The sequence below is a fragment of the Neomonachus schauinslandi genome, chromosome 6, assembly GCF_002201575.2.
Source record: "Neomonachus schauinslandi chromosome 6, ASM220157v2, whole genome shotgun sequence".
NCBI lineage: Eukaryota > Metazoa > Chordata > Mammalia > Carnivora > Phocidae > Neomonachus > Neomonachus schauinslandi.
In genome coordinates, this window is record NC_058408.1 from 65,652,039 (window position 1) to 65,677,644 (window position 25,606).

General features: G+C 36.0%; 1 protein-coding gene across 8 annotated transcripts in view; it reads left to right on the forward strand.

The window, feature by feature from the left end:
* Window positions 1-25,606, forward strand: part of CDC42BPA (CDC42 binding protein kinase alpha) — a 330,947-nt gene that overhangs the window by 237,674 nt on the left and 67,667 nt on the right. For 6 of the 8 annotated variants that reach the window (XM_044915970.1, XM_021689881.1, XM_021689883.1 and 3 more), the window contains 5 exons: window positions 7,719-7,843; window positions 19,284-19,389; window positions 19,818-19,966; window positions 21,503-21,594; window positions 24,005-24,081. In XM_044915970.1, the coding sequence (XP_044771905.1) occupies window positions 7,719-7,843; window positions 19,284-19,389; window positions 19,818-19,966; window positions 21,503-21,594; window positions 24,005-24,081 (549 nt within the window). Of the gene's footprint in view, window positions 1-7,718; window positions 7,844-19,283; window positions 19,390-19,817; window positions 19,967-21,502; window positions 21,595-24,004; window positions 24,082-25,354; window positions 25,403-25,606 lie in introns of all 8 variants that reach the window. The other 2 variants (XM_044915969.1, XM_044915971.1) reach the window with 2 other exon arrangements.

The window sequence follows — 25,606 nt, forward strand, 5'->3', positions numbered from 1 at the left end:
ACTGAGCATCTTCATTGTTTCTTTCTGTTCAATCATTTTCTGGTTTGGTTTGAACTGTGTTTTTTCACCAAGAGGGATAACCAAAGAATACTTTTGCCATTGCTCTACCAGCTCTTCTGTCTGGAACCTGAGCGGAGAGCTGAATTTCTTCTCAGCAGAACTTCTGGCATAGAAGCCAGAAAACAACTATTAGGTTAATTTTGAAATTTATTTAATTAATACTATGAAGAGCTTCTCACATTCACATTTTTTTATTATGTTCAATTAGCCAACATTTTTAAACTCCACAAATTAAAATTTAAAAGGAAATTAAAAAGGGGTGCCTGGGTGACTCAATCAGTTAAGTGTAGAACTCTTGATTTCAGCTCAGGTCATGATCTCAGGATCGTGAGATCAAGCCCCCAACTCAGGTGCAATGCTAGGCATGGAGCCTGCTTGGGATTCTCTCTCTCTCACTCTGCCCCTCCCTCCACACCTCCACACCTCCACCCACCACTCATGCTCTCTCTCTCAAAAAAAAAAAAAAAAAAAAGAAATCGAAAAAAAGTTTGTTGATATTTCAGAAGTCTCGTAAGTTTCTTTTATTTTTTTAGAGAGAGAGAGCACTCTCTCTAAAATGAGAGAGTGGGGGGTGGAGGGGGAGTGAAGGGCAGAGGGAGAGAATCTTAAGCAGGCTCCAAGCCCAGCCCAGAGCCCCATGGGGTGGGGCTTGATCTCATGACCTTGAGATTGTGATCTGAGCCAAAATGAAGAGTGGACGCTTAACTGACTGATCCACCCAGGCACCCCTGTTAAGTTTCACTTTTTATTAAAAGATAACTTACTGCAAATAAAATTAGCCATGTATGTTAGAGAAAGTAAATGGCTTCCCATAAGGAAAAGTATTATTTGTATCTTGTTCTTAAAGTATTATTTTACAAAAAAGCAAAATTATAAAAATTACATAAAAGTTACCCATGATCTCATTACCACAAAACAACGATTTTAATTTTATGTGTTCCTTTCCAGGTTTTGTTTGTATAAATATTATTACATAGGTGCAGTCATACGTGCATTCCCTTTTCTAATATGCCTTTCACTTAAAATGTCATGAGCATGTTTCCATATTCTATACTATACTACTGTTCCATACTCTAAGCCAGATATGTCAAGGTACAAATAGTAAAACCTGATTCTCATTCCGAAACAAGCAAAATGAACTAATACTTGGCTAGAATTTACTGAGGGCAGGTCCTCTTCTGAGTTACTTTATATAAATCATTTAATCCTCACAAAAACTCTGTGAGGTGTTCCCTATTACTCTTGCCATCTTGTAGATGAGACTGAGGCAGAGGGGGATGAGACTCCTTTCCTAATCAGAGAACTAGGAAGTGGCCAGATGAAATTTGAATACAGGCAGTCTGGCTCCAGAGTCCATGCTTTTATTCAGTAATAATGAAAAGATTAGCATTTCTCTAATACTGAACAAGTCTACTTAAAACTACTTGTAACTATTGTAACACGGCCTTGCAAAATCTGTGTTTCCTCTCCTTCCTGCAGATGTCTAGCTGACCTCACTCACAAATTAGTTGGGAGGGCTGTCAAAAGCAATCATAATAAAAAACAATGTGTTGTAGGAATTAGTGAAGACATTCATCTGCAAAAAAATTTTTCAAAAACAGCCGGTAAACTTCTGTCTATGCTAACATAAAGAGATTGATGAATCCTCTCAAGAAAAAAAAATTTTTTCAAAGTGGACCCCATTTTGGAGCTCTGGGAATTAACCAGAGGAAGACCACTACAAAACATTGATGAGATAAATGAAGGAATATCTAAACAAATGGAGAGATGTACCCTGTTAATGGATTGAAAGACTTGGAATTGTTAGGACCTCAGTTCTCCTCTAATGTATAAATTCAGGGAAATCCCTATCCAAATTCTGGTAGGCTCTGGAATTGAGAAGCTCATCCTTAAATTTACTTGGGAATACAAAAGACTTATAATAGCCTTGTGCAACAAAAATTGGAGGATTTACCTGACAGTCTTTGGAAACTTACTAGTAGTATTGGCATGATGGAACCATAGATTAATGGTCTAAAAATAAGCCCTCATATTTATGGCCAATTGATTTTCAGCCAAAGTGCCAATGCAATTCAAAGGGAGAAGGATAATCTTTTCAACAAATTGTGCTGGAACACTTGGATATCCATTTGCAAAAAATTAAATTCTTATGCCATATAAAAACATTAACTCAAAGTGGATCATAAACTGAAATGTGAGCGATAATCATAGGAGAAAATCTTCATGATTTAGGGTTAGTCGAAAATTTCATAGATATAAATTAAAAGTACAACCCATGAGAGAAAAATAATGATAAATTGTACTTCATCACATCTAAAGACAACATTAAGAAAACTAAAAGACATACACAGATGAGGAGGAAACATTTGCAAATCACTTACCTGATAAGAAACATATTTAAAATATAGAAAGAACTTAAAACTCAAGAATAAGAAATAATGCAAACAACCCAGTGAAAAATTGGGGGAAAAATTTGAGTAGACATTTCATGAAAGAGATATGAATGACAAGCATGTAAAAAGATGTTCAATGTCATTAGGAAAATGTGAACTTAACACCACAGTTATGTACTGCTGTACACCCTCAAGAACAAGTGGAATCAGTAAGAGTGACCATACCAACTTTTGGCAAGGATATGGCAGAACTAGAACTCCTGCACTGCTTGTAGGAGCATCTGGTGGTGGTATAACCACTTCAGTAAATAGTTTCAAAGGTTCTCAAAAAGGTAAGCATACCCTTACAATGTGACCCAGAAATTCTTGTAGATATTTATTTAAGAAAACTGAAAACACAGTCCTCTTAAAAACTTGTGTATGAAAATGAAATTTGCTATTATCCATATAATAGAATACTACTCAGCTGGAAAAAGGAGTGAATTTCTGATACACGCAATACTGTGGTTGAATCTCAATATTGTGTTGAGTGAAAGACAAACTCTACATGTTGTAGGATTTCGTTGATATTAAATTTCTTGGAAAAGCCAAAGTATAGAAACAGAAAACAGATCAGCAATGCTTGGAACTCAGGTTGAAGCCAGGACTGACTGCAAACCAGCAGTGGGGAAATTTCTCCTGTACCAAAACTGGATTGTGGTGATGGTTGCACAGCTGTTTAAATTTATTAAAGATCCACAGTTTGGCTATAGCCAAACTGTGGATAGAGCCGAGATGCCCTTCAACAGATGAATGGATAAAGAAGATGTGGTCCATATATACAATGCAATATTATTCAGCCATCAGAAATGATGAATACCCAACTTTCATATCAACATGGATGGGACTAGAGGAGATTATGCTAAGTGAAATAAGTCAAGCAGAGAAAGTCAATTATCATATGGTTTCACTTACTTGTAGAACATGAGGAATAGCATGGAGGACCTTAGGAGAAGGGAGGGGAAAATGAAGGGGGGGACATCGGAGGGTGAGATGAACCATGAGAGACTATGGACTCTGAGAAACAAACTGAAGGTTTTAGAGGAGAGTGGGGTGGGGGAATGGGTTAGCCTGGTGATGGGTATTAAGGAGGGCATGTATTGCATGGAGCACTGGGTGTTATTCAAAAATAATCATGGAATACTACATCAAAAACTAATGATGTACTTTATGGGGACTAACATAACAATAAAATTAAATTAAATTAAAAATAAATAAATTTATTAAAAATCCGTGAACCATACACTTGTAATGAATACATTTTATTGTATGTAAATTATACCTCAGTAAATCTGTAAAAAGAAAATAGCTGGTAAAGTACATTTTCAGAGGTAAGTGGCACACCTTGAGGTACAGAACTTCAATCCCTTATTCTCAATGGACAAGTAAGGGTGTATGTTGGCATCAATAGCTTCTCTGGACCCCGTTGCCTTCTGAGAAGACAGTGAGGTTGGAGGTAGGGTAAACAGGGAATTACAGCTGTGCTCCTTTGGTAGAAGGAAAGAAAGAAAACTGCATTGTGACTTGTGCCAAAACTGTCTATGTCTCACAGAAGTACAGGCCAAAAACACATGAGAACAACCCTAGGTCACTAGGAGGATTCCTGATCAATTTAAATGAGGGAATTGGCACACTGTGACCTGAGCCAGATCTGACTCTCAGACTAAGACCCGTGAACTAAGAAGAATTTTTACATAACTTCTAAGTAAGTTTTTGTAAGAAGAACAAGATGTGATGGAGGCCATGTGTGTCCCACAAAGACAAAAATATGTACTATCTAATTCTTTATTGGAAAGTTTGCAGACCCTGACTTAGAACATGGCTTTAGCCTGTATTAGAAACTGAACCAAATATACGCACACACACACACATATATATACACACACACACACACGTATGTGTAAAGGCATTTATTGTAAGGAATTTGCTCACCTGATTATGGAGTCTGACAAGTCCCAAGAGCTGTAGTTTGCAGTCTGGAGACCCAAGAGAGCCTATGATATAGTTTCAGTCCACGTCCAAGGGGCTTGAGACTCAGGAAGAACTGCTGTTTCCATAAGAGTCCAAAAGCAGGAAAAACTAACCTCCCAGCTTGAAGGAATTTAGGCAGGAGAAGTTCCCTCCAATTCATCCTACTCCCTAGGGTCAGCCTTTTTGTTCTGCAGGCCTTTAGCTGATTGGTTGGGCCCACTGTGTTAGGGAGGGCAATCTGCTTTATTCAGTCTCCTGATTCAGATGTTAATTTCATCCAGAGACACCTTCACAGACACACCCAGAGTAATGTTTGATCACGCTTGTTGGCACCCTAAGACCCAGTCAGGTTGACATGGAAAATTAACTATCACTTGGCCTCTCATCCCCACAAACTTGTAAATAGCTCTTCTAGGAAAAACTTGCCTTCTTCAGGTTTAGTAATCAAAAAGAAACGAACACAGGAACACAGTATTTCTATAAACATACCAAAAAACAAGAAAGGAATAGTAATAACTAATGCAGATTGAGACCATTTATCAGAAAAACTATAGCCATGAAATGAAAATTGAATGCAAATATTTTATCATACATTTTTTAAAACTTACTAAAGCAGGAACTTTCGCTTCTATGGCAGATTAGTTTACCTCATACCCACCACCTCACCAAGAGCTGGATTTTTAAAAAAATTGTCTTAATATGGTGGGACTATTTCCTACAGTATTTATCTGCAGGAAGGCATGGAGAGATAAGGCAGCCGTCATCACTGACCAAGATCCTATAGAGGAGTAGTGCAGAGAGATGAGCCCAGCACTCAATGCCGCTTTTCCCCTTGAGGCATTTGCTGATATGAAAGCAGTAGCTGAGGATCCAGGAAGCTGAGCACAGTGTTCCACAGTCCCACAAGTTTGAAGAGATGAATACAAACTTTCAGTTGGACTCATTGAAAGGCTACATTTTAGGAATAAGAGTGAACCAGAAAGAGATGAGACCTCTCGCTGACTGAAACCTGGCCTCCAAGTAACTCAATACCTGACCTATCTTGAATCTAAATGCCTGCCAGAAGTAAAGGTAAATACTCTCTGGAGGAAGATACTATATACAGATCCTCAAATTACCTCTAAAATTTTTATGCAAAATGTGTGGCATACATTAAAACAATTACCATGCATACCAAGAGATACAACTAAATCACTGAAAACCAAGAGTAAAAATAAAATAGCAAAAACAAAATAAGGAAAGAAAAAAAAACAAAAAACAGAAAACTAGGCAGTCTGTATAAGCAAGTCCACAGGGATTCCCATCAGAATTTCCATAAATGAAATTTTATAATAACTGTATGATAGAAAATTTAAGACATGAAGAATTTCAGCAGACAACTGGAGTATATACAAAAGAGTCAAATAGAACTTCTAGGAGTAAAAACTAAAATAACCAAAATACCGAATAGATTTTAACAGCAGACTGGAAAGAGCTGAAGAAAAGAGTATATAAATAAAAAAATATCAGACTAAAGTATGGGTAGAGATTAATTAAAAGGATGGAAATACATAAAAGAGGACAGAGACCAAGGGGATGTGATGAAAAGATCTTATGTACAAATACTTGCTCTCCCAGGTGGAGAGGATCAAGAGACTGTGGCAGAAGCAGTATTTGAGGAATTAATGGCCCATAATTTTCCAAAACTTATGAGAAACATTTAGGTACAAAATCAGGAAATGCCACAAACCCTAAAGGTGATAAATAGAAATTAAATCCCACTTAGGGACATCATAGAAAAACTGCTGAAAACCAGCAACCAAGGAGAATCCTAAAAGCAACCAGAGAAGAAAGTCACATTATATTCAAATGAGCAAAAGTTAAACTGAAAGTTAACTTCCCAACAGAAAAAAATGGATTTCCAAAAAGGAATCAAAACGGGGAATAAAAAGGAATGCCATTTTCAAAGTGCTAGAGGAGGATAATTGCTAACCTGGAATGTCCTATATGGCAAAAAACGTCTTTCAGAAATGAAAGCAGAAATCGAGACTATAGAAAACTCTGCAGGACAAACCTGTTTTCTTCAACAAATAAATTACAAGAAAAATAAAAGTGCTGGAGGGGAACTGCTATGGACAGAATGTTTGTGGCCCTCCAAAATTCACATGTTGAAACCTACCCCCCAGTGTGATTGTAGGAGGAGGTGCTGCCTTTGGGAGGTGATTAGGTTGTGAGGTGGCACCCTCATGGTGGTATTATTATCCTTATGAAAGCAACCCTGGAGAGCCCACTCACACCTCCCACCCTCTGAGGATGGCAGCCAGAAGACAGCCATCTATGAACCAAGAGCAGATCTCACCAGACACTGAATCTGCTGGCACTTTGATCTTGGACTCTCTAGCATCCAGACTGAGAAATAAATGTTTCGTACTTAAATTACCCAGTCTCTGGTAGTCTAGTATAGGGGCCTGAATGGACTAAGAGCCTATAAATAAAAGAGACTTAAAAGATATAGGAACCATTAAGCTGTGGTTACTTACTTGTTGGTATCACAATTCAATTTAATAAACTGTTAAGCTTTTTGATATTTTGAGATACCTGGAAATTTGAACAGTTACTACCTATGTGATGATATAAGGAAACTTATTAAATTTTTAAGTATGATAATGTTATCTTTTGAAAGAGAGAGCCTTATTTGCAGGAGATATACACAGAAATATATACGGGTAAAATTATAGATGTCTGGTATTCACTTAGGAATAATTCAGGAGGAAGAGGTAAGAACACAGGATACAAATGCAATGACTGGTATTGAAATGGTAATTATTGAAGTTGGCTGTGGGCTCATGGGAATTAACTTATACTGTCCATTTTTGCATATACTTGAAATACTTTGTAAGATTTTATTTTAAAAAGATGACATGGAGACATTTACAACCCCCCCCCCCAATAAAACCAAAACAAACAAAAAAACAAAAAACGAGAGATGTTGTTACCAGTAGAACCTGAGGAGTTTTCCGGCAACTGGAGAATGTTCACAAATGGAAGCAATTCAGTGTGGGAGTAAGGGAAAGCAAAGGCAGAGGAGAATTCAGAATACTTGATGTTTCCAAAGTCAGTGACCAGAAGGGTATATAATAAGAAGAAATCAGGAAGACAAGCATTTTTTAGTGGAATATGGTAAGTAATCAGCTCTAACAAGTGGCATCTGAGCACCTTGCATTCCTGTTCCTAAAAGTCACATGTGTCTTTAAGTGTCTTAAAACTGCTTTTCAGCTCACCACTTTGTATGAGAACTTAAGTATGCGCAACCAGCAGTTAGAAGAAGAGGTAAAAGACCTAGCAGACAAGAAAGAATCAGTTGCACATTGGGAAGCCCAAATCACAGAAATAATTCAGTGGTGAGTACTCTTTTTAAATGTATTTTTGTGGGTGATTTGAACATGTGGCCAAGTTTGCATGAATTCCAGAAGGCTACAACATGGTTTTTTTTTTTTTCTTACTTTTTTGCTTTGAAAAAATAAGTTTCCCTTAAGAACAGTATTTTATTACTGACCTGTTATTTATTACTGATCTGCGTCCTTCTATATTTTCTCTTATGTTCCTCTTTTCCCCAACTGCAGCAAGTATCCTGTGTCAGATTTCCACAGCTTCACTGAAAGCTGTTATTTCTAAGAAAAGAAAAGGTTATTTTAAGACAGTTGGTCCTTAAAGAACTGAAGAAACTCATTCACTAGCTATAAGTTCCTTTCTAAGACCAAAATTGCTGTATTTGTGATTATTTTAAGAAACAGCCTGGATAAAAATTTTGAACCTAAAGATGTGCTATCATTTTCTTTCATAATTACAACAGATTGATGCACATGTCATCATAAAAACTTACATGATTATAGCTTCATTTTATTAACTATTCTTTAAGCTCTTAGGATTCAATGTAGAATGAATTACCTTAGTAACTTTACACATTGATTATTTCATTAAGTATTTTCTGGCATTTATAAAAATGTGTATATTTTTATAAAACATGAAGAAAGTTGAATCCAACAGGGACTTTATTTTCTTTGTTTGTTTTTTAAAGATTTTATTTATTTGTTTGACAGAGAGAGACACAGCAAGAGAGGGAACACAAGCATGGGGAGTGGGAGAGGGAGAAGCAGGCTTTCCCACGGAGCAGGGAGCCCGATGTAGGGCTCGATCCCAGGACCCTGGGATCATGACCTGAGCTGAAGGCAGACACTTAATGACTGAGCCACCCAGGCGCCCCCAGGGACTTTATTTTCTAAGGAAAACATATTTTCTAAATTTTTATATTTACTTTTCAACTTTGTTGTTCTTTTTGGCACATCATGTATGTTTAATTTATATGAAAACTAGTTTCTTTATGGATCTATAGACCAGTCGTTTGGTGGGAATTTTAGTTTCTTGTATTCTTATTTTGGTTCTTTAAGCATTTTTTCCATTTTCCTACTTATTGCAGATTAATACCCTCCATCTTAAATCAGAAGTGGATAAACACTCTTTTTAAGTGTTCTTACCCAAATGACTCAAGTATTTTGATTATAGACTAAACTACAGAGCTCTGTGTTCACTCATCTTTGGTTTATGAACGTGACTATACAGTGCATATCTAAATGAAAATACCCAAATTGTGGAAATTTGGTTGTGTCCCAAACAGTATAGTACAGTTAATGGTTCATTAATGTTAAATTTATGTCTTGTCATGAAGTCTACATTTCTGAAGCAAAATCATTCTAATCTTTAGCCAAGCTTATAATATCAAAAATTATGACTCATTTATAACTCCATTATTTTGGAATCAAATGTATAATTAAGCTATTGCTGAAAATGACTTTGTAGAAGAAAAAGATGATCTGGCTAAAATCCTAGTTCCTAGAGCACTGATCTTTTCCAGCAACAGGAATGATGGGTTCAGATGGAATGGGAAGTGCTTCTAGTAAAGGAAAGAAGCTTTAAAAATGTAGACTCTCTGGAAAGATTAGTGGAAAGGATGAAGGTGAAAGTTTTTACATGATACCACAAAACACTAATTTTAGGCTTTTCACATTCAAGTCAAATGTGCAGAAGAAACCAGGAATGCAAGCAAATCAGTTTGCATAAAAGCTCTTATTTAGAAATGGGCTAATATATTAGGGCGCCTGGGTGTCTCAGTCAGTTAAGTGTAAGACTCTTGGTTTCCACTCAGGTCATGATCTCAGGGTAGTGAGATTGAGCATGGTGTTGAGCTCCACATGCTCAGCACAGAGTCTGCTCGAGATTCTCTCTCTCTCTCCCTCTGCCCTTCCTCCTGCTTGTGCTTTCTCTAAATAAATAAATAAATAAATAAAATCTTTTTAAAAAATGGGCTCATGTATTAGATAACTAATTATTAAATACTTAGTAGGATAAAAGTAAAAGGTATACTCCCTGTTCTCTGACTCTTCTCACCTACTTAAATCTGAGACGTTCTGTCCACACTTAAAAAGGTCAGGAGTCTTAGTCTCTTTCAAGTTTTTCAGTTTTGGTATATTAAAAAATGAAGTGATGCCAGAGACAGGAAGATGGTGGTGGAGTAGAAGGGTTCTAGGCTTACCTTGTCCCACGAATACAACTAGAAACTGTCAAATCATACTAAATACTAAATCAAACTGAAGGCTGACAAAACAAATTCCAAAATTAAAGGGAGAGAAGAGGCCTCATTGAAGAATGTAGGAAGTGTGGAGATGTGGTTTAGGGAAGAAACAAATCCTGGCTGCTGCAAAGGAGAGGTAGCCATGGTCACAGAGAAGGGCGAGAGAGAGAGAGGAGCACATAGGGGAACGCACAAGGAGAACATCTCCCCATAGCCATTGGCTTGGAAAATGAGAGGGGCTAAATTTCATGAGTTCTTGGAAACAGCAGGGCTTGAAGACTGAGTTTTAAAGATCAGCAGGCTTGGCTGGAATAGAGCCTGGAGGGTACTGCGCTGCTCTTGGAAAGAAGGCAGGCAAACAACCCGGGCGCAGATGGTGTGGAAACAGCAATATGAAGAGTGCTTGGAGCACACAGTGGGGAGGTTATTTGCTCTTCTTGGAGTGCAGCCCAGAGAGACAGCATTCATGGAGAGGCCTCTCTGAGAACAAAAGGAGCTGGCCAACACCATTTCCCTCCCTGGCCCCTCAGCATAAACACAGAACCACTTATGGGAAGATACTGTCTGCGTAACTTGGTTCCACCAAGCCCAACCCCCAGGTGCGCTGGTGGAACTGCCCTTCTCAGTCACACTTACCTCAGGTGTAGTGTGGTGGCCCTTCCCCCCAAAGACTAGCACAAACCCTTGCCCACACCATGTCTCCTCACCAGGGAGTTTTATAGGGCCTCAGTTCCAGTGGAGGTGGTGATTGGTCTCATTTCACAAGCAGACCAAAGCAAATTAGTGAAAACTTAGCACATTCAGGCCAGGGATCAAACACTGCCCACAGCAGGCAAAGAGAGCCTCTGTAGATGACTGGCTTGAAGGACAGAGCAACCAGACACAACAGCAGAGCACAGGCAGCACACACTGGAGACATTCCCTGGTGTGCCAGGCCCTGGGCACTACATGCCCTCTTCTTCATAAGGCCATTACTCTCAGGAGCAGGATACATAAGTGGCTTTTCTAACACAAAAGAAGGCAAAATGAGAAGATGAAAGAATTTATCCTAAGTGAAAGAACAAGATAAGGCCATGGCCAGAGATCTAAGCAAAATAGATATAAGTAATATGTCTGATGGAGAATTTAAAGGTATGGTCATAAAGATACTGGACTTCAGAAGACAATGGAGGACATCACTGAGACTCTTACCACAGAGATAAAAGTTAAAAGAATTAGAGATGAAGAGTGCAATAAACAAGATTAGAAACACATTGATACAGGCTGGAAGAAGCAGAGGAATGAATTAGTGACCTAGAAGACAAAGTAATGCAAACCAGTGAAGCTGAACAAAAGAAAGAAGAATTACACAAAACGAAAATAGACTTAGGGATCTCAGTGATTCCATCAAATGTAATAACATTTGTATTTTAGGAGTCCCAGAGTAAGAAGAGTGAGAAAAGGGGGCAGAAAATTTATTTGAAGAAATAATAGCTGAAAACTTCCCTAATCTAGGGAAGGAAACAAACATGCAGATCTAGGAAGCAGAGAGAACTCACATCAAAATCAACAAAAGCAGGCCCACACCAAGACAGATTGTGATTAAATTGCAAAATAAAGTGATTTTAAAAAAATCTTAAAAGCAGCAAGACAAAAGAAGTCAGTAACATACAAAGGAAAACCCATAGGCTAGCAGGAGACTTTTCAACAGAAACTTGGCAAGCCAGAAGGGAGTGGTATGATATATTCAAAGTGCTGAGTGGGAAAAATCTGCAGGCAAGAATATTCTATCCAGCAAGACTCTCATTCAGAATACAAGGATGATAAAGAGTTTTCCAGACAAACAACAATTAAAGGAGTTCATGACCACTAAACCAGCCCTGCAAGAAATATTAAAGGAGACTCGGAGTGGAAAGGAGATACCAAAAGTGACAATTTGAAGGTAGGAAACACAAAAGCAGTAAAAATGAATATTTTTGCAAAAAGAAAAACAGTGAAGGAACTCACAAAAAAGGATATGAAATATAATAACATACACCTAAAACATGGGGAGGAGAGGAGAAAAGAATGGGTTCAGATTTAAACAGCTGTCAACTTAATATATAGACTGCTGTATACAGAAGAGGTTATATACAAACCTAATGGTAACCATATATCAAAAACTACTAATAAATATGCAAAAAAATAGAAAAAGAAATCCAAATATGTCACTAAAGAAAATCAGCAAACTATGAAAGAGAAAGACAATAAAGGATCAGAAAAAAATTTTCAGAAACAGTCACAAAACAAGTAATGAAATGGCAATAAATACATATCTATCAATAATTACGTTGGACATAAATGGACTAAATACTCTAATCAGAAAGACATAGGGTGACAGAATGGATAAATAAACAAGGTCTGTCTATATGCTGCCTATAAGAGACTCATTTTAAATCTGAAGACACCTGTAGATCAAAAGTGAGGGGATGGAGGAACATTTATCATGCAAATGGATGTCAAAAGAAAGCCAGAGTAGCAATACTTCTATTGGACAAAGTAGACTTTATGTTGTTGTTTTGTTTTGTTTTGTTTTGTTTTTTGACAAAGTAGACTTTAAAACAAAGACTGTAACAAGGGACAAAAGGCACTATGTCATAATAATGGGGACAGTCCAACAGGAAGATATAACAGTCATAAATATGCACCAGACATGGGAGCACCCAAATACATAAAACAATAGGAAACACAAAAGAACTAATCAATAATAATACAATAATAGTAAGGGACTTTAACACCCCACTTATATCAATGGGCAAATCATCTAGAAAGAACATTAACAAGCAAACAGTTTCTTTGAATGATACACTGGACCAGATGGACATAACAGATATATTCAGAACCTTCCATAATAAAACAGAATATACATTCTTTGGGACATTCTCCAGTATAGATCACACATGAGGCCACAAAACAGGTCTCAACAAATTCAAGAAGACAAAGTCACCATGCACGTTTTCTGACCACAATGCTATGAAACTGGAAGTCAGCCACAAGGAAAAATCTGCAAAGACCACACATACATGGAGGTTAAATAACATACTACTAAACAACCAGGAAATAAAAGAAGAAATAAAAAAATACATTGAAACAATGCAAATCAAAACACAACAGTCTAAAACGTCTGGGATGCAGCAAAAGCAGTTCTAAGAGGAAAGTTTATAGCAACACAGGCCTACTTCAAGAAGCCAGAAAAATCTCAAACAACCTAACCTTAAAACTAAAGGAGCTAGAAAAAGAACAACAAACAAAGCCTAGAGCCAGCAGATGGAAGGAAATAATAAAGATTAGAGTAGAAATACATGATATAGAAACTTTAAAAACAATAGAATAGATCAATGAAACCAGAAACTGGTTCTTTGAAAACTTACTAAAATAGACAAAGCTCTAGCCAGACTTACCAAAAAGAAAAGAGTAAGGACCCAAATAAATAAAATCATGAGCAAGAGAGGAAAACTAACAACCAAGACCACAGAAATACAGATTGTAAGAGAATATTATGAAAAACTATATGCCAACAAATTGGACAACCTGGAAGAAATGGATAAATTCCTAGAAACATATAAAATTACCAAAACTGAAACAAGAAGAAATAGAAGATTTGCATAGACTGATAACCAGCAAAGAAATCAAATCTGTAATGAAAAAACTCCCAACAAACGAAAGTCCAGGACCAGATGTCTTCACAGGCAAATTGTACCAAGCATTTAAAGAAGAATTATACCTATTCTTCTCAAAATATTCCAAAAATAGAAAAGAAAAATTTCCAGATTCATTCTATGAGGCCAGCATTACCAAAACCATATAAAGACACCACAAAAAAAGAGAACTACAGACCAATATCTCTGATGAACATAGTTGCAGAAATTGTTAACAAAATACTAGCAAACTGAATCTAACAATACATTTAAAAAATCATTCACCACAATCAAGTGGAATTTATTCCCAGCTTGCAGGGTTGGTTTGGTGTTCTCAACTCCATCAACATGATTCATCACATTAATAAAAGAAAGGACAAGATCCATGTGATCATTTTAGTAGATGCAGAATACCCTGTGATCCAGCAATCACAATACTAGGTATTTACCCAAAGAGTATAAAAATACTAATTCAAAGGGATACATGAACCCCTATGTTTATAGCAGCATTATCCACAGTAGCCAATTTTGGAAACAGCCCAAGTGTCTGTTGATTGATGAATGGGTAAAGAAAATGTGGTATAATGTATATGTAATGGAATATTACCCAGCCATAAAATAGAATGAAATATTGCCATTTGTGACAATATGGATGGAGCTAGAGTGTATTATGCTAAGTGAAATAAGTCAGTAAGAGAAAGACCAATACCCTATGATTTCACTCATATGTGGAATTTAAGAAACAAAACAAGCAAAAGGAAAAAAAGAGAGGCAAACCAAGAAACAGACTCTTACCTATAGAGAACAAACTGATGGTTACCAGAGGGGAGGTGGGTGGGGGGCTGGGTGAAATAGGTGATGGGGATTATGGATTGCACTTAGCAGGATGACCACTGGTTGTCATATGCAATTGTTGAATCACTATGTTGTATACCCAAAACTAGTATTACTCTGTATGTTTACAAACTAGAATTTAAGTTAAAACTTTAAAAAATGAAATGATGCCAAGACAAGGTTTTAGGAACTTGTGATATATAGTATTTTAAATGTTTCCTTTGGACAAAGTAACAGTTTTAAAACAGAACAAGCACTATTGTAAATAAGATCTTACTTGGATGCATTGCTAATGGTCATCTTACTTGGCTCCCTCTGCCTTTTCCTATGAAATATCCCTTTCATATGAAAGAATACCTTTTAGGGAAGGGAGACCTTGTTGCTCCTCACTGTGTTAGAGCAGACGCCTTTCTTCTCACCATTGACTCATCAGAATACTTCACTTTTTCTTTGAAATGATACAACAATGAAAGGTCAGAATCATAAGCTAGTCCATAAGAGTGATTTTTAAAATCGCAAACAATGAATCATGGAACATCACATCAGAAACTAATGATGTCCTGTATGGTGACTAACAGAACATAATAAATAAATAAATAAACAAACACACACACACCCCAAAAATAAATAAATAAATAAAATGCTTCTCCTCACATCTAATGCACTTTTCTGGTATAATACAAGGTAGGATGGCCTATAAAGTATAGTACTTTGCTGTCAAGCTGCTTTTAATGTATCATTGAAAAGTTTAAAAACTAATGTGACCAGATCTGGAGATTAGCTATAAGACTTAAATGTAAGTTGCCCTATGTATTACACAATACCGATTTTCCTATGGGAGTGTAGAGGAGAGTTACCTCAGACTGGGTGCTTGAGAAAGTTGGGGGTAATCATTTGAACCCATAATGCATTTTCTGAAAACCCTGAGGTTAATAAAGGGTCCTATACATAGGTTGGCTGAATTGGAGATTTCGTATAAAACAATAGTAGGAAATAAGACTAGTAAAGTTACTACTGTATAGTTACCATGAATATTGGGTAAGAGTTTCAACTTTATTTATTTATAAGAAGGAGAGGGTTTTTGCAAAGGATAATGGCATTGATTGCATGATGCATTAGGAAGACAACTCTCTACAGTGGTGTTCAGGGTGAAGTGGAGGGAAGTTTGGGAAAAAGTGAACAAATGGAGAAGACATTGTGCGAGAAGAATCTATAGGACTTAATTATGAAGGAAGGTCAGGAAATGAGGAAGAATTCGTTTTTCTGAAATTCAGAGTTAGATTAAGAAAATGATGATATCATTGAAGTAGGAAAGTCAGAGAAGGAACCAACTTTGGGGAAGATATAATCAATTTTGTTTGTGTTATTTTGCTTGTTGGTGAGTCTGGGCTCCTCCTGAGACATCTGGGTACAGAGTTCCAATACGCTTTTGAAAAGCTTACAGAAAGGTTAGGGTAAAGCATATAAATTTGGGGATTTAATTCCTGGTCAATAAAGCCATTGAAATTGTTGAGATCTTTTTAAGGAGGAAAGAAAGAAGGATAATATGGTGAGGGCAGCATATAGAAGGTAGAGGGCAGTCAGGAAAGTGCTTTCATAATCAGCAAAGGGTCTCAATAATAACACTTTTATTTCCCTTTATTTAAATTTCCTCACATTATTTGAACTATTCCTCATTCATTAATCTTCGTTTGTGGATAGTCGTAGCTTATACTGATTACAACATAGTATGTTCCAGGCGTTGGGCTGAAAATTCACTTGTACAGGATTCTCATTTAGTTATTACAACAGTCCTATGAGGTAGGATTATATCCCCACTTTGTAGGTGAGATAGCAGAGAGCTAGAAGTGGGTAAATGACTTAGCCCAAGTCCCGGAGCTGGTGAGCAGCGAGTTAGGATTTGAACCAAGGTCTGTTTGACTCAAGAATCAAGTTCTTAATCACTCTACTGTGTATGTCCTACCTCCCTGACGTTTTAAGGACTATCTCCTAGATCTTCTCTGACTATTATGCCCTACATAATAGTCAGTATTAATAAGTATTTCTGCATTAATTACTTGAAAGAGCTTGGGAGTAGAGGATTTAGCTATGGCAGAAAAACAAAAGAGATTGAAATTGGCCTTTTATAGTTGACTTGTCACTTGAATGAACTGTGGTTTCAGCAAAATAGTTGAGGTAGAAATCAGACCTCAGAAAGTATGTATGAGTTAGTGAGGGGTTAAATACTAGAGTAATTAGATACAGGTTGTATCACAGTGACAGGGAGAGGGATTGGGACAGGAACCTTTCTGGATTAGAAAATGTCTGTATGTGTTTACAGCAGCCAGTGGAAGTGATGAAATTGAAAGCTGTTTTCAAAGAAGGTAATTATTTGTATATATGTGGGATGAGGAATACATTTAAATGACTTGGCCAAAGGAAAGATGAGGGACTTACTTGCCTCTAAAACTTAAAAAAAAAAAAAAGTTAAAATGGGCATGAGTCAACTTATCCAGATGGCCTAAAGAAAAGGGCAAGACAGTGTTGGTCTGAGGGAAGTGAGACTTCAAGGATCAAGGTTGGAAACAAATAGCAATCATTCTAAAAAGGAATTGTTGTAGACCAGGGCCCAGTGGAATTTAAATGGCAGGAGTTGTAACTGACCCAGTCTTTTTTTTTTTTTTTTTTTAACCCTTCCCTTCATTAATTCTCTGTAGCCAAGAAAATAGACAGAGCTTTAATAAAAAATTGAGACTTAGCGGGAGACCACATGGGTCAGGGAATGTGAACGTATTCAACATGCAAATAAAACAAAAATGACAAGAGATTTTTTTTCTTTTTTTTTCCCATTTTATTTATTTTTTATTATGTTAATCACCATACATTACATCATTAGTTTTTTATGTAGTGTTTCATGATTCATTGTTTGCGTATAACACCCAGTGCTCCATGCATTATGTGCCCTCTTTAATACCCATCACCAGGCTAACCCATCTCCCCACCCCCCTCCCCTCTAGAACCCTCAGTTTCTTTCTCAGAGTCCATAGTCTCTCATGGTTGGTCTCCCCCTCCGATTTCCCACTCTTCATTCTTCCCTTCCTGCTATCATCTTCTCCTTCTCCTTCTCCTTCTCCTTCTTCTTCTTCTTCCTTCTTCTTCCTTCTTCCTTTCTTCCTTTTCTTCTTCTTCTTTTTTTCTTCTTCTTTCTTCTTTCTTCTTCTTTCTTCTTCTTCTTCCTTTTTTTGACATACAATGTATTATTTGTTTCAGAGGTAGAGATTGGTTTTTATTTGAAACATTAAACAGCATGAAAGTCATGTACAAGAATTTACTGCTTTCCGGAGTTATGGAAGCAGGTTGGAATGTGCATAAGCCGAGATCACTGTGGTAGATAGGCACTAAAGCAATGCTAGTTGAGGCTGATTAGCCTGGCCCTTTAAATGATAATACAGTTTTCTTAAGTGTCTTTCTTGGTACTCTAAAAAAAAAGGTAATCTTCCTTCATCTTCACTTATTCTTTATGCTGTAGATCAGATGATTAAATCAAAAGGTCGTGGTCACGTGTGGTGTCCAAAGTTAAAGAATTTTAAAGGAAACCACTTCCCACTACACAAACAGTATTTTCTAAAGCCATTTTCCCTTAAAAGGCAATAAAAAAATATATATGTATATAGAGCCTAAAAATATGTAACGAACTAGGCTGGGCAACTTTTTATAATGATTGGATCGCTTTTATTGTTAGATTCTTTTGCTTGTCCTCCAGTACACCTTCCCATCTGAGAGAAAAGAGAACCAAATCCCTTTTAAAGAGCCTCTTTAAGATATATAGATAGAAATATATGAATTTGGCTCCTCAGGAGTTTAAATTCTAAAAGATGCTAAAGCCAAGTTCAAGATTTCAATTTGCCATATGCATCAAGATACTTATTGATTTACTTGAAATAAGCTTTTCTCATTACTATTCAGTGCCCTGAATAGTATGCACTTTCTGTATACTAATTGTTTTCATTCTTCTTGAGGATAGGACCTTCTTTTGTAGATTTTCATATGCTGGCAGTCCTTATCCTAGCCTTGCCCTTGTTTTGAAGATGTAACAAAACACAAACTTTCTCTTAGACAAATTCTGAAAATTAGAATGTGTGTCATTGAATATAATTTGAAAACATTTTTATAGAATCGTAATAGTTACATCAGCAAGATAGTCTTAAGACAGTTATGAGCTTCAGTAGACTTTAATCTTTTCCTTTTGACTGGTATTTTATTGACCATTTTAGAAAACAGAGGAGCTGTATTGCAGTACAACCCTGATTTTTGCAGACTATTTTACTTTAAACTTTCTAAATATAGGGTACTTCAGTTTTAAAACTGATGCATTTTGTTTTCATAAGATAAAATGGCAGAACCCAATTAGAAATCTTAATATTCTTTAGAAATCATGTAAATATGTGTGTTTTTAATGTTAGATTAAAAGAATACTCTGTGGTTCAAGGGTGAAATTTTACTAATTTATCAGATACAAGTAATTTGAACTTTCCTAAATATGACCAGATAGATAGATAACTGAAACAGTTCAGTAAACCTCTTCCCACTTATTGTCAGGCAGTAGTACTGTGGTAGATCTTTTGAAAGAAGACATTTATTTCACTTATTTCTTGTATGAGGCTTTTAAAACAATATATCTCTCACTGAAGTTTTTCTGTTTGTGTTACTTTTGTCCTTTGTCTGTATGTGTATGTATTCCAGGGTCAGTGATGAAAAGGATGCACGAGGGTATCTCCAGGCCTTAGCTTCTAAAATGACAGAAGAGTTGGAAGCTTTGAGAAATTCCAGCTTGGGTGCACGAGCAACAGTAAGCTCTGCTGTTTTGCATGGAGAATTATCATACGGGGTGGGAGGGGAGGCTCAAACACTATATTAAATCTGAGCACTTCTATCGGTTTGTCTAGGCTTTAGCTCACTGTAAAGTTTTTCTTGAGAATTCACTTAGTCCAAGTCTTTGCCAGTTTAGGAAATCATAACACATCACTGCTTAACTGTAATTTTGTATAGGTATCTGTTATTGGTAATAAGTATGGAAAATAAACTCCTTATATGTGGGTCTACAATTATTTCTGAATTTAATGGAAAATAATATACTTTCACAAACAGTGTTTCAGTTCTATTCTGTTATCAGAGAAAGATAGTGCTTTATGTAGTTTCTAAATTTACTTGCATTACTGAATTTAAATGTTAAGGAAAAAATAGGATGGAGCTAACAACAGTCATATTATTTGGTAGGATATGCCCTGGAAAATGCGTCGTTTTGCAAAACTGGATATGTCAGCTAGGCTGGAGTTGCAGTCAGCCCTGGATGCAGAAATAAGAGCTAAGCAGGCCATCCAAGAAGAGCTGAATAAAGTTAAAGCAGCTAACATCATCACAGAATGGTAAGGTTGAATATACTTGGTCGAGTTGAGTCTACTAGAATAATTTCTAAGTTGGTCCAAAAGTATTTGGGGAGAAGTTCATACCTATCACTTTTTTCTTTTAAGTAATGACCAGAAAAATTTATGAATATTTGAAAATTAATAAATGCTTTCAAGCCTTGTATGCAGTGATGGGATTTTAATACAACCTTGTTTGTATTTAGAAAACAGACTAGCTGAAAGACTAGTCCTCTGACTTGTCCATAAAGTAGAATTAATAGTGCTAATTAATATTTTATTTTCCCCCTTACTTTGTAAAATTTAGTTGACTCTCAAATTCTGTTCCATTAAATCCAAAATTCTCTCCTGTTCAAGAGTATCATATTAGTATAAAAATGCAACATATATTTAGAACAAAATACAGTCATCTGGGAATTCTGGCCTCTACCATAGATCTTTTACAATGAAGGTTCTCTATAATTGTTTCTTCATGTTCTTTTATGTTTTAAAACAAGTATATCCTCCACAGTCTGAGACAATTACTGGATAAATACATTCCTTCAATCCTTATCACAACAATAGAATAAATAAGTGATAAAATAAAAATCTTAATTTGATTGAATATAACCATGGTTCAAGAATAAGTCAGTATTGGTGATAGAGAGGAACAATAGAAAGTTAGTGTTACAAATCAACATATAAATAGAAAAATCCATTTGGTGCTGGAATAGCGGAGTTCCAGAGGCATTCAATCATGAAAAGAAATATAATCCCATAAATTTCAGTTTGTAATGGTGTGAAGCCTTAGTCCTTAAACTGTAATCATTAATGTTTTGAATCCAATTAGAGGGCGGTTGCCTGGCACCCCACTGAAATATAAACTCTTGTTATAAATAATCCAGACATAAATTAAGTATGCTTTGCTTAAATGTGATAGCATGACATTGAAATTTTGAGAGAACATTTTCTGGAGAATGTGAGTTGATCCTAACACAAAGAGCTACTGAATGTCGTTCTCTGTGTTGTAAGTAGAACGAGCATGAGCTACCTTCCCGTGCCTGGGACACAGGCATTTGCACATTCGCTCATAAACCAGACTGAATGAAATTGGAAACTACAGATGTACTCATAACAATGCTCCACTTTCATGGTTCTCTGTGGAAGAGTCTAACAAAATCCTAAATTTAACCTTTGATTTTATGACATTTTAAAATATAATCATTTAGCTCCAGGTCAGCATCTTTTTCTATACAAGGCCAGATACTAAATATTTTCGGCTTTGTGGGCCATATCACCTCTGGCTACTCAACTGTGATATTGTGTGAAAGCAGCCAGAGACAGTCTGTGAATGAATGAGTCTGGCTGTGTTGCAGTGAAATTTTATTTATATAACAGTAGATGACCGGCGGGATTTGTCTTTCCTGCAGTGGCTTTGCACTTCCCTGACCTGATGTGACTGACATTTAAACCAGGAAGCTCCAACTACGTACTGTAGGATGGCTCACTAACCAGCAGTAAAAATAATGACATTTTTCATTTTTTTTTCCCTTATTGAAGTAAACTAAAAGATTCAGAGAAGAAGAACTTGGAGCTACTCTCAGAAATCGAACAACTGATAAAGGACACTGAAGAGCTTAGATCTGAAAAGGGTATGAGAATGTGTTTTGCATCAATCAGGGCTTATTCTGTTGTGAATGTATTTTATTACCCAAGAATCCGCGTACATGTAGGTCAGAGAATTGTTCACACGAAGCACGCTGACGCTCACTGATGGATATGTATATGCTTATTTGACACACACACTCACTAGACTGGTTTCAGTCATTTTGTTGTACTTAGTATACATGGTTTAAAGATTTCATGGTAACAGAAAAACTCATTTTGCCATAAATTGGACTGTTTTTTCAGTGCCGTGGATGATTTCACAAATAAGGTTTTTGTGACTGGGGGGAAAAATACTTTTTATAGTGTACTTTATACTCTTTTCAAGTGTCGTAGGATTCACTTCCAGGGTAGTTGAGGAAACAATGTATGAAGTAACTAAAGATTAATCTAATCCCATATTAGAAAGCAATTCAGTGATGAACTGTTCTGGCATTTCATTGTTTTCTTCCACGTTTGATTCTTAAACTGCTTACCCTGAGGGATTTCTCAGGATTTATTCCCATTTTCTTGAAAGCATTACCTGAGCATGTTTCCATTAATGTGAAAAGTAACTCAGAGTGCATGGCAGCTATTACAGGAACTTTACTTAAACTTTGTTTCCATAATGTGGTCATTAAGAATGTGAAGATTTAATAAAAACAAATTCAGAATGTTTTTTTTCTCAATGAAGGGATCTCTTATATGCAGTTATTAGAAATTCTTTGTGCTGGGGCACCTTGGTGGCTCAGTCAGTTGAGCATCTGACTCTTGATCTCACGGTCATGAGTTCAAGCCCTGCCTTGGGCTCCACGCTGGATGTGGAACCTACTTTAAAAAATAAATAAGTAGATAAATTCATTGTTCTTACAAAGTCAGTATTCCTGACTGAATAGTGAACTAATTAATGGCTTTATGTTATGCATACATTATGTGATGCTTCCCTGTAATTCCTCAGTCCTGTGACACACAGTGATGTCAAGCTGGTTGGGTCTCTGTATCTGCTTTTAAAATTGTGGAGAAAAAAATAAAATTGTGGAGGAAAGAGAAGGTATCACATAAAGGAGTTGACATGAAAAACCACTAAAAGTAGTAGATATTCAAAAAATTTTTGTCGGTTCGATTTCCTAGTGAACAGGAAAGGAAGGAACAGCAAAAGTGAATTAGGAATCACACTGAGCACAAGGCTTCACACTAAATTGAGAATTAAGCAGTTTTCAAACATGAAGAGTGGAAGGGAGCTGCATTATTCAGTGAGTAGAGGAAAAAGAATATATAGGACCTGGAGGATCTGTAGCCCTAAAGGCAGTTTAATAGAAGAGAGACCAGTGCAGAGTGTGACTGACTATAACATGCCTCATGTCACTGACTGCATCATTTTTAGAATAGATCTAAACTTGCAGAAGAAATAACTTAAGTTTATCACATTGCTTTATGAAAGCATGTTAACCTATAGCTTTTATTTGGATTTAGAACATTGTAGATAATAAAATTTCACTTTGTGTTGTAACATAATGTACTATACTACTTAAATAATATAATGTAGTATTTATATAATATAGTGAGGGCAAGGATTTTTTTTCTGCTCATTTACTAATATGACCTGGTATCTAGACAAGGTTTGGCACAAGGCTCTCAATAAATATTTATTGACTGGATGAATTTCTGAACATAGTGCCTCATCTGGCATCCATGGTGTTAGTTATTAGAGAGTAGTAGGAAAGCCACACAAATGAGTTAATGTCACTTCCTAAGGATGTGGAAGTCGAAAATGTGTGTTTGGTTGTATTTATCATTGTATATAAATTTTAAGAATTATTTTGGAAATTATGCATTTGAAGTTAATGCCATAGCTAACAAATATGCACCAGCTTTTATAACTTCATCTGAGAAAAACTAGGGTATGAGTGATTTATTCTGTCAATAAAACAATACCTGAAATCAGATTGAGGCCTTGACAAAAGTTTTTTCATAACTAAATACATTTGTTTTATCACGACATTATCATAAGAGATTATTTATATTAATGCTTACTATATGTTTGCTAAAAGTTTTTCAAAACAGAAACCTTGTTTGGTGATAAATTAGCTTAGAAAAATCAGATATAACCATGTTTTTAAAATTCTCCCAAGTCTACCAAGATGTAATGTGTTTCTTCTGATGTGCTATGTGGGAAAAGAAAGAAATTCAAGTCCTCAAGTCAGGAAACAAGTATGTCATGGAGACTGATTTAACTGTTAAGTGATATTCCAAGAAACACTAATATAGTTTTTTTAAATATGTAGAATTAATAGTGTTGATCAGCTTTAAAATATGGTAGTTTGTGAACAGCTCTTAATAGATTCAGACAGGAATGGTTATCCATGAAAATTAGTTTAAATTGTTCTAGTTTTAAAAAAAGTTGCTGCTGTCTTCTAGGTATAGAGCACCAAGACTCACAGCATTCTTTCTTGGCATTTTTGAATACGCCTACCGATGCTCTGGATCAATTTGAAGTAAGTATTAAACTTTTCAAGTATTCCCTGCGGTCCATTTAAAATTCACTTTGTGACTTAAAATTCATTTGCAACGAAACTGTTTTATTGCCTCCCACATAAGAGGACCTAGAATCTTATATAAACAAAAACATGTTAAAAGAAGAGTATGTTCTGCATTTTTTAAAGATTTTATTTATTCATTTGACAGAGAGAAACACAGCTAGAGAGGAAACACAAGCAGGGGGAGCGGGAGAAGGAGAAGCAGGCTCCCTGCAGAGCAGGGAGCCTGATACGGCCTTGGCTCCATCCCAGAACCCTGGGATCAATCATGACCTGAGCCGAAGGCAGACACTTACGACTGAGCCACCCAGGCACCCCATGTTCTGCATTCTTATGGAAACTGTAATCACATTTGTATTTAAGAAAAATCTAAGAAAGGTCAAAATGTGAGAGTCATAAGATTTAAAAGAAATTTTGTCTCTTCCCCTGAGAAACAGTAAATGCAGAACAAATCCAAACTTTTGAAAGAATTTTGACACTTTCCTTTTTCTCCCAAGCACAGAGCCGCAATTAAAAAAAAAAAAAGTGAAAAAGGTCAAAACTCACAATAGGGCAATGCTGGGTCTAGCTTCAAATCCGTTCAATTATTTTAGAAGTTAACAATAGGAATACTTTTTGTTAAAAGTATTACATAGAAAGTATTAGGCAGTATATTCCATAATAAGGAAATAGTGACTCTATGACTGTCCTTCTTTAGTGTTTAAATTCTTTGCTGAAAAAAAAAAAAACAATTTTATGATATAAAGTATATTTTTGTCTCAGAAGATTTAAGTTAGTGATTATATCTTTATTAAACAAACAATCACAAGTCTCTGTGTGGAGCACTGTTCTAGGTGCTGGAGATAGAGTAGTGACCCAGTTCACCAAGTCCTGTTCTCAGAGAGGTTACATTCCAGTGGGAACTGCTCACTTTTAATTGTGACCCTTCTAAAGTGCTTCATTTAATTTGATTATTAATGATTGACCGTGCACTTCATTTTATTACATTTTGGGCACAATGTGTGCATTGTATTTCATTTCTTTGGGAAAGGGAAAAAGAACCACGCTTTAAAAATTAATAGATTTCTAAGTTTCTTGAGAAATGATGCCAATGACTGCTTTTCTCATTTATTTATTTGAATTAATGTCATTTGCCTTTCAATTGTTTTACAAAATTTTTGATTTATTATTTGTTCGTATTAAATTGCTTCATCCATATTTTCTATTTCTTATTGCTGTATTCGTTAAATAGGATTCCTTTTCTTCTTCCTCATCTTCACTGATTGATTTTTTGGATGACGTAAGTCTTTGATTTTCAAACCAATGCATCCTTCAGTAAAAGACATCAGTGAATTGAATTGAAGAATTTTGCCCAGTAATGCAGTCAGTTTTAGAAATATCACACCTGGTAATTTATTTATGAGACAAAATTAACTTCTTTCTTACCTGAAATATAATGAAGAGTTTATCTTTATTAAACATCAGAAAGTGAAAATGTACTTTG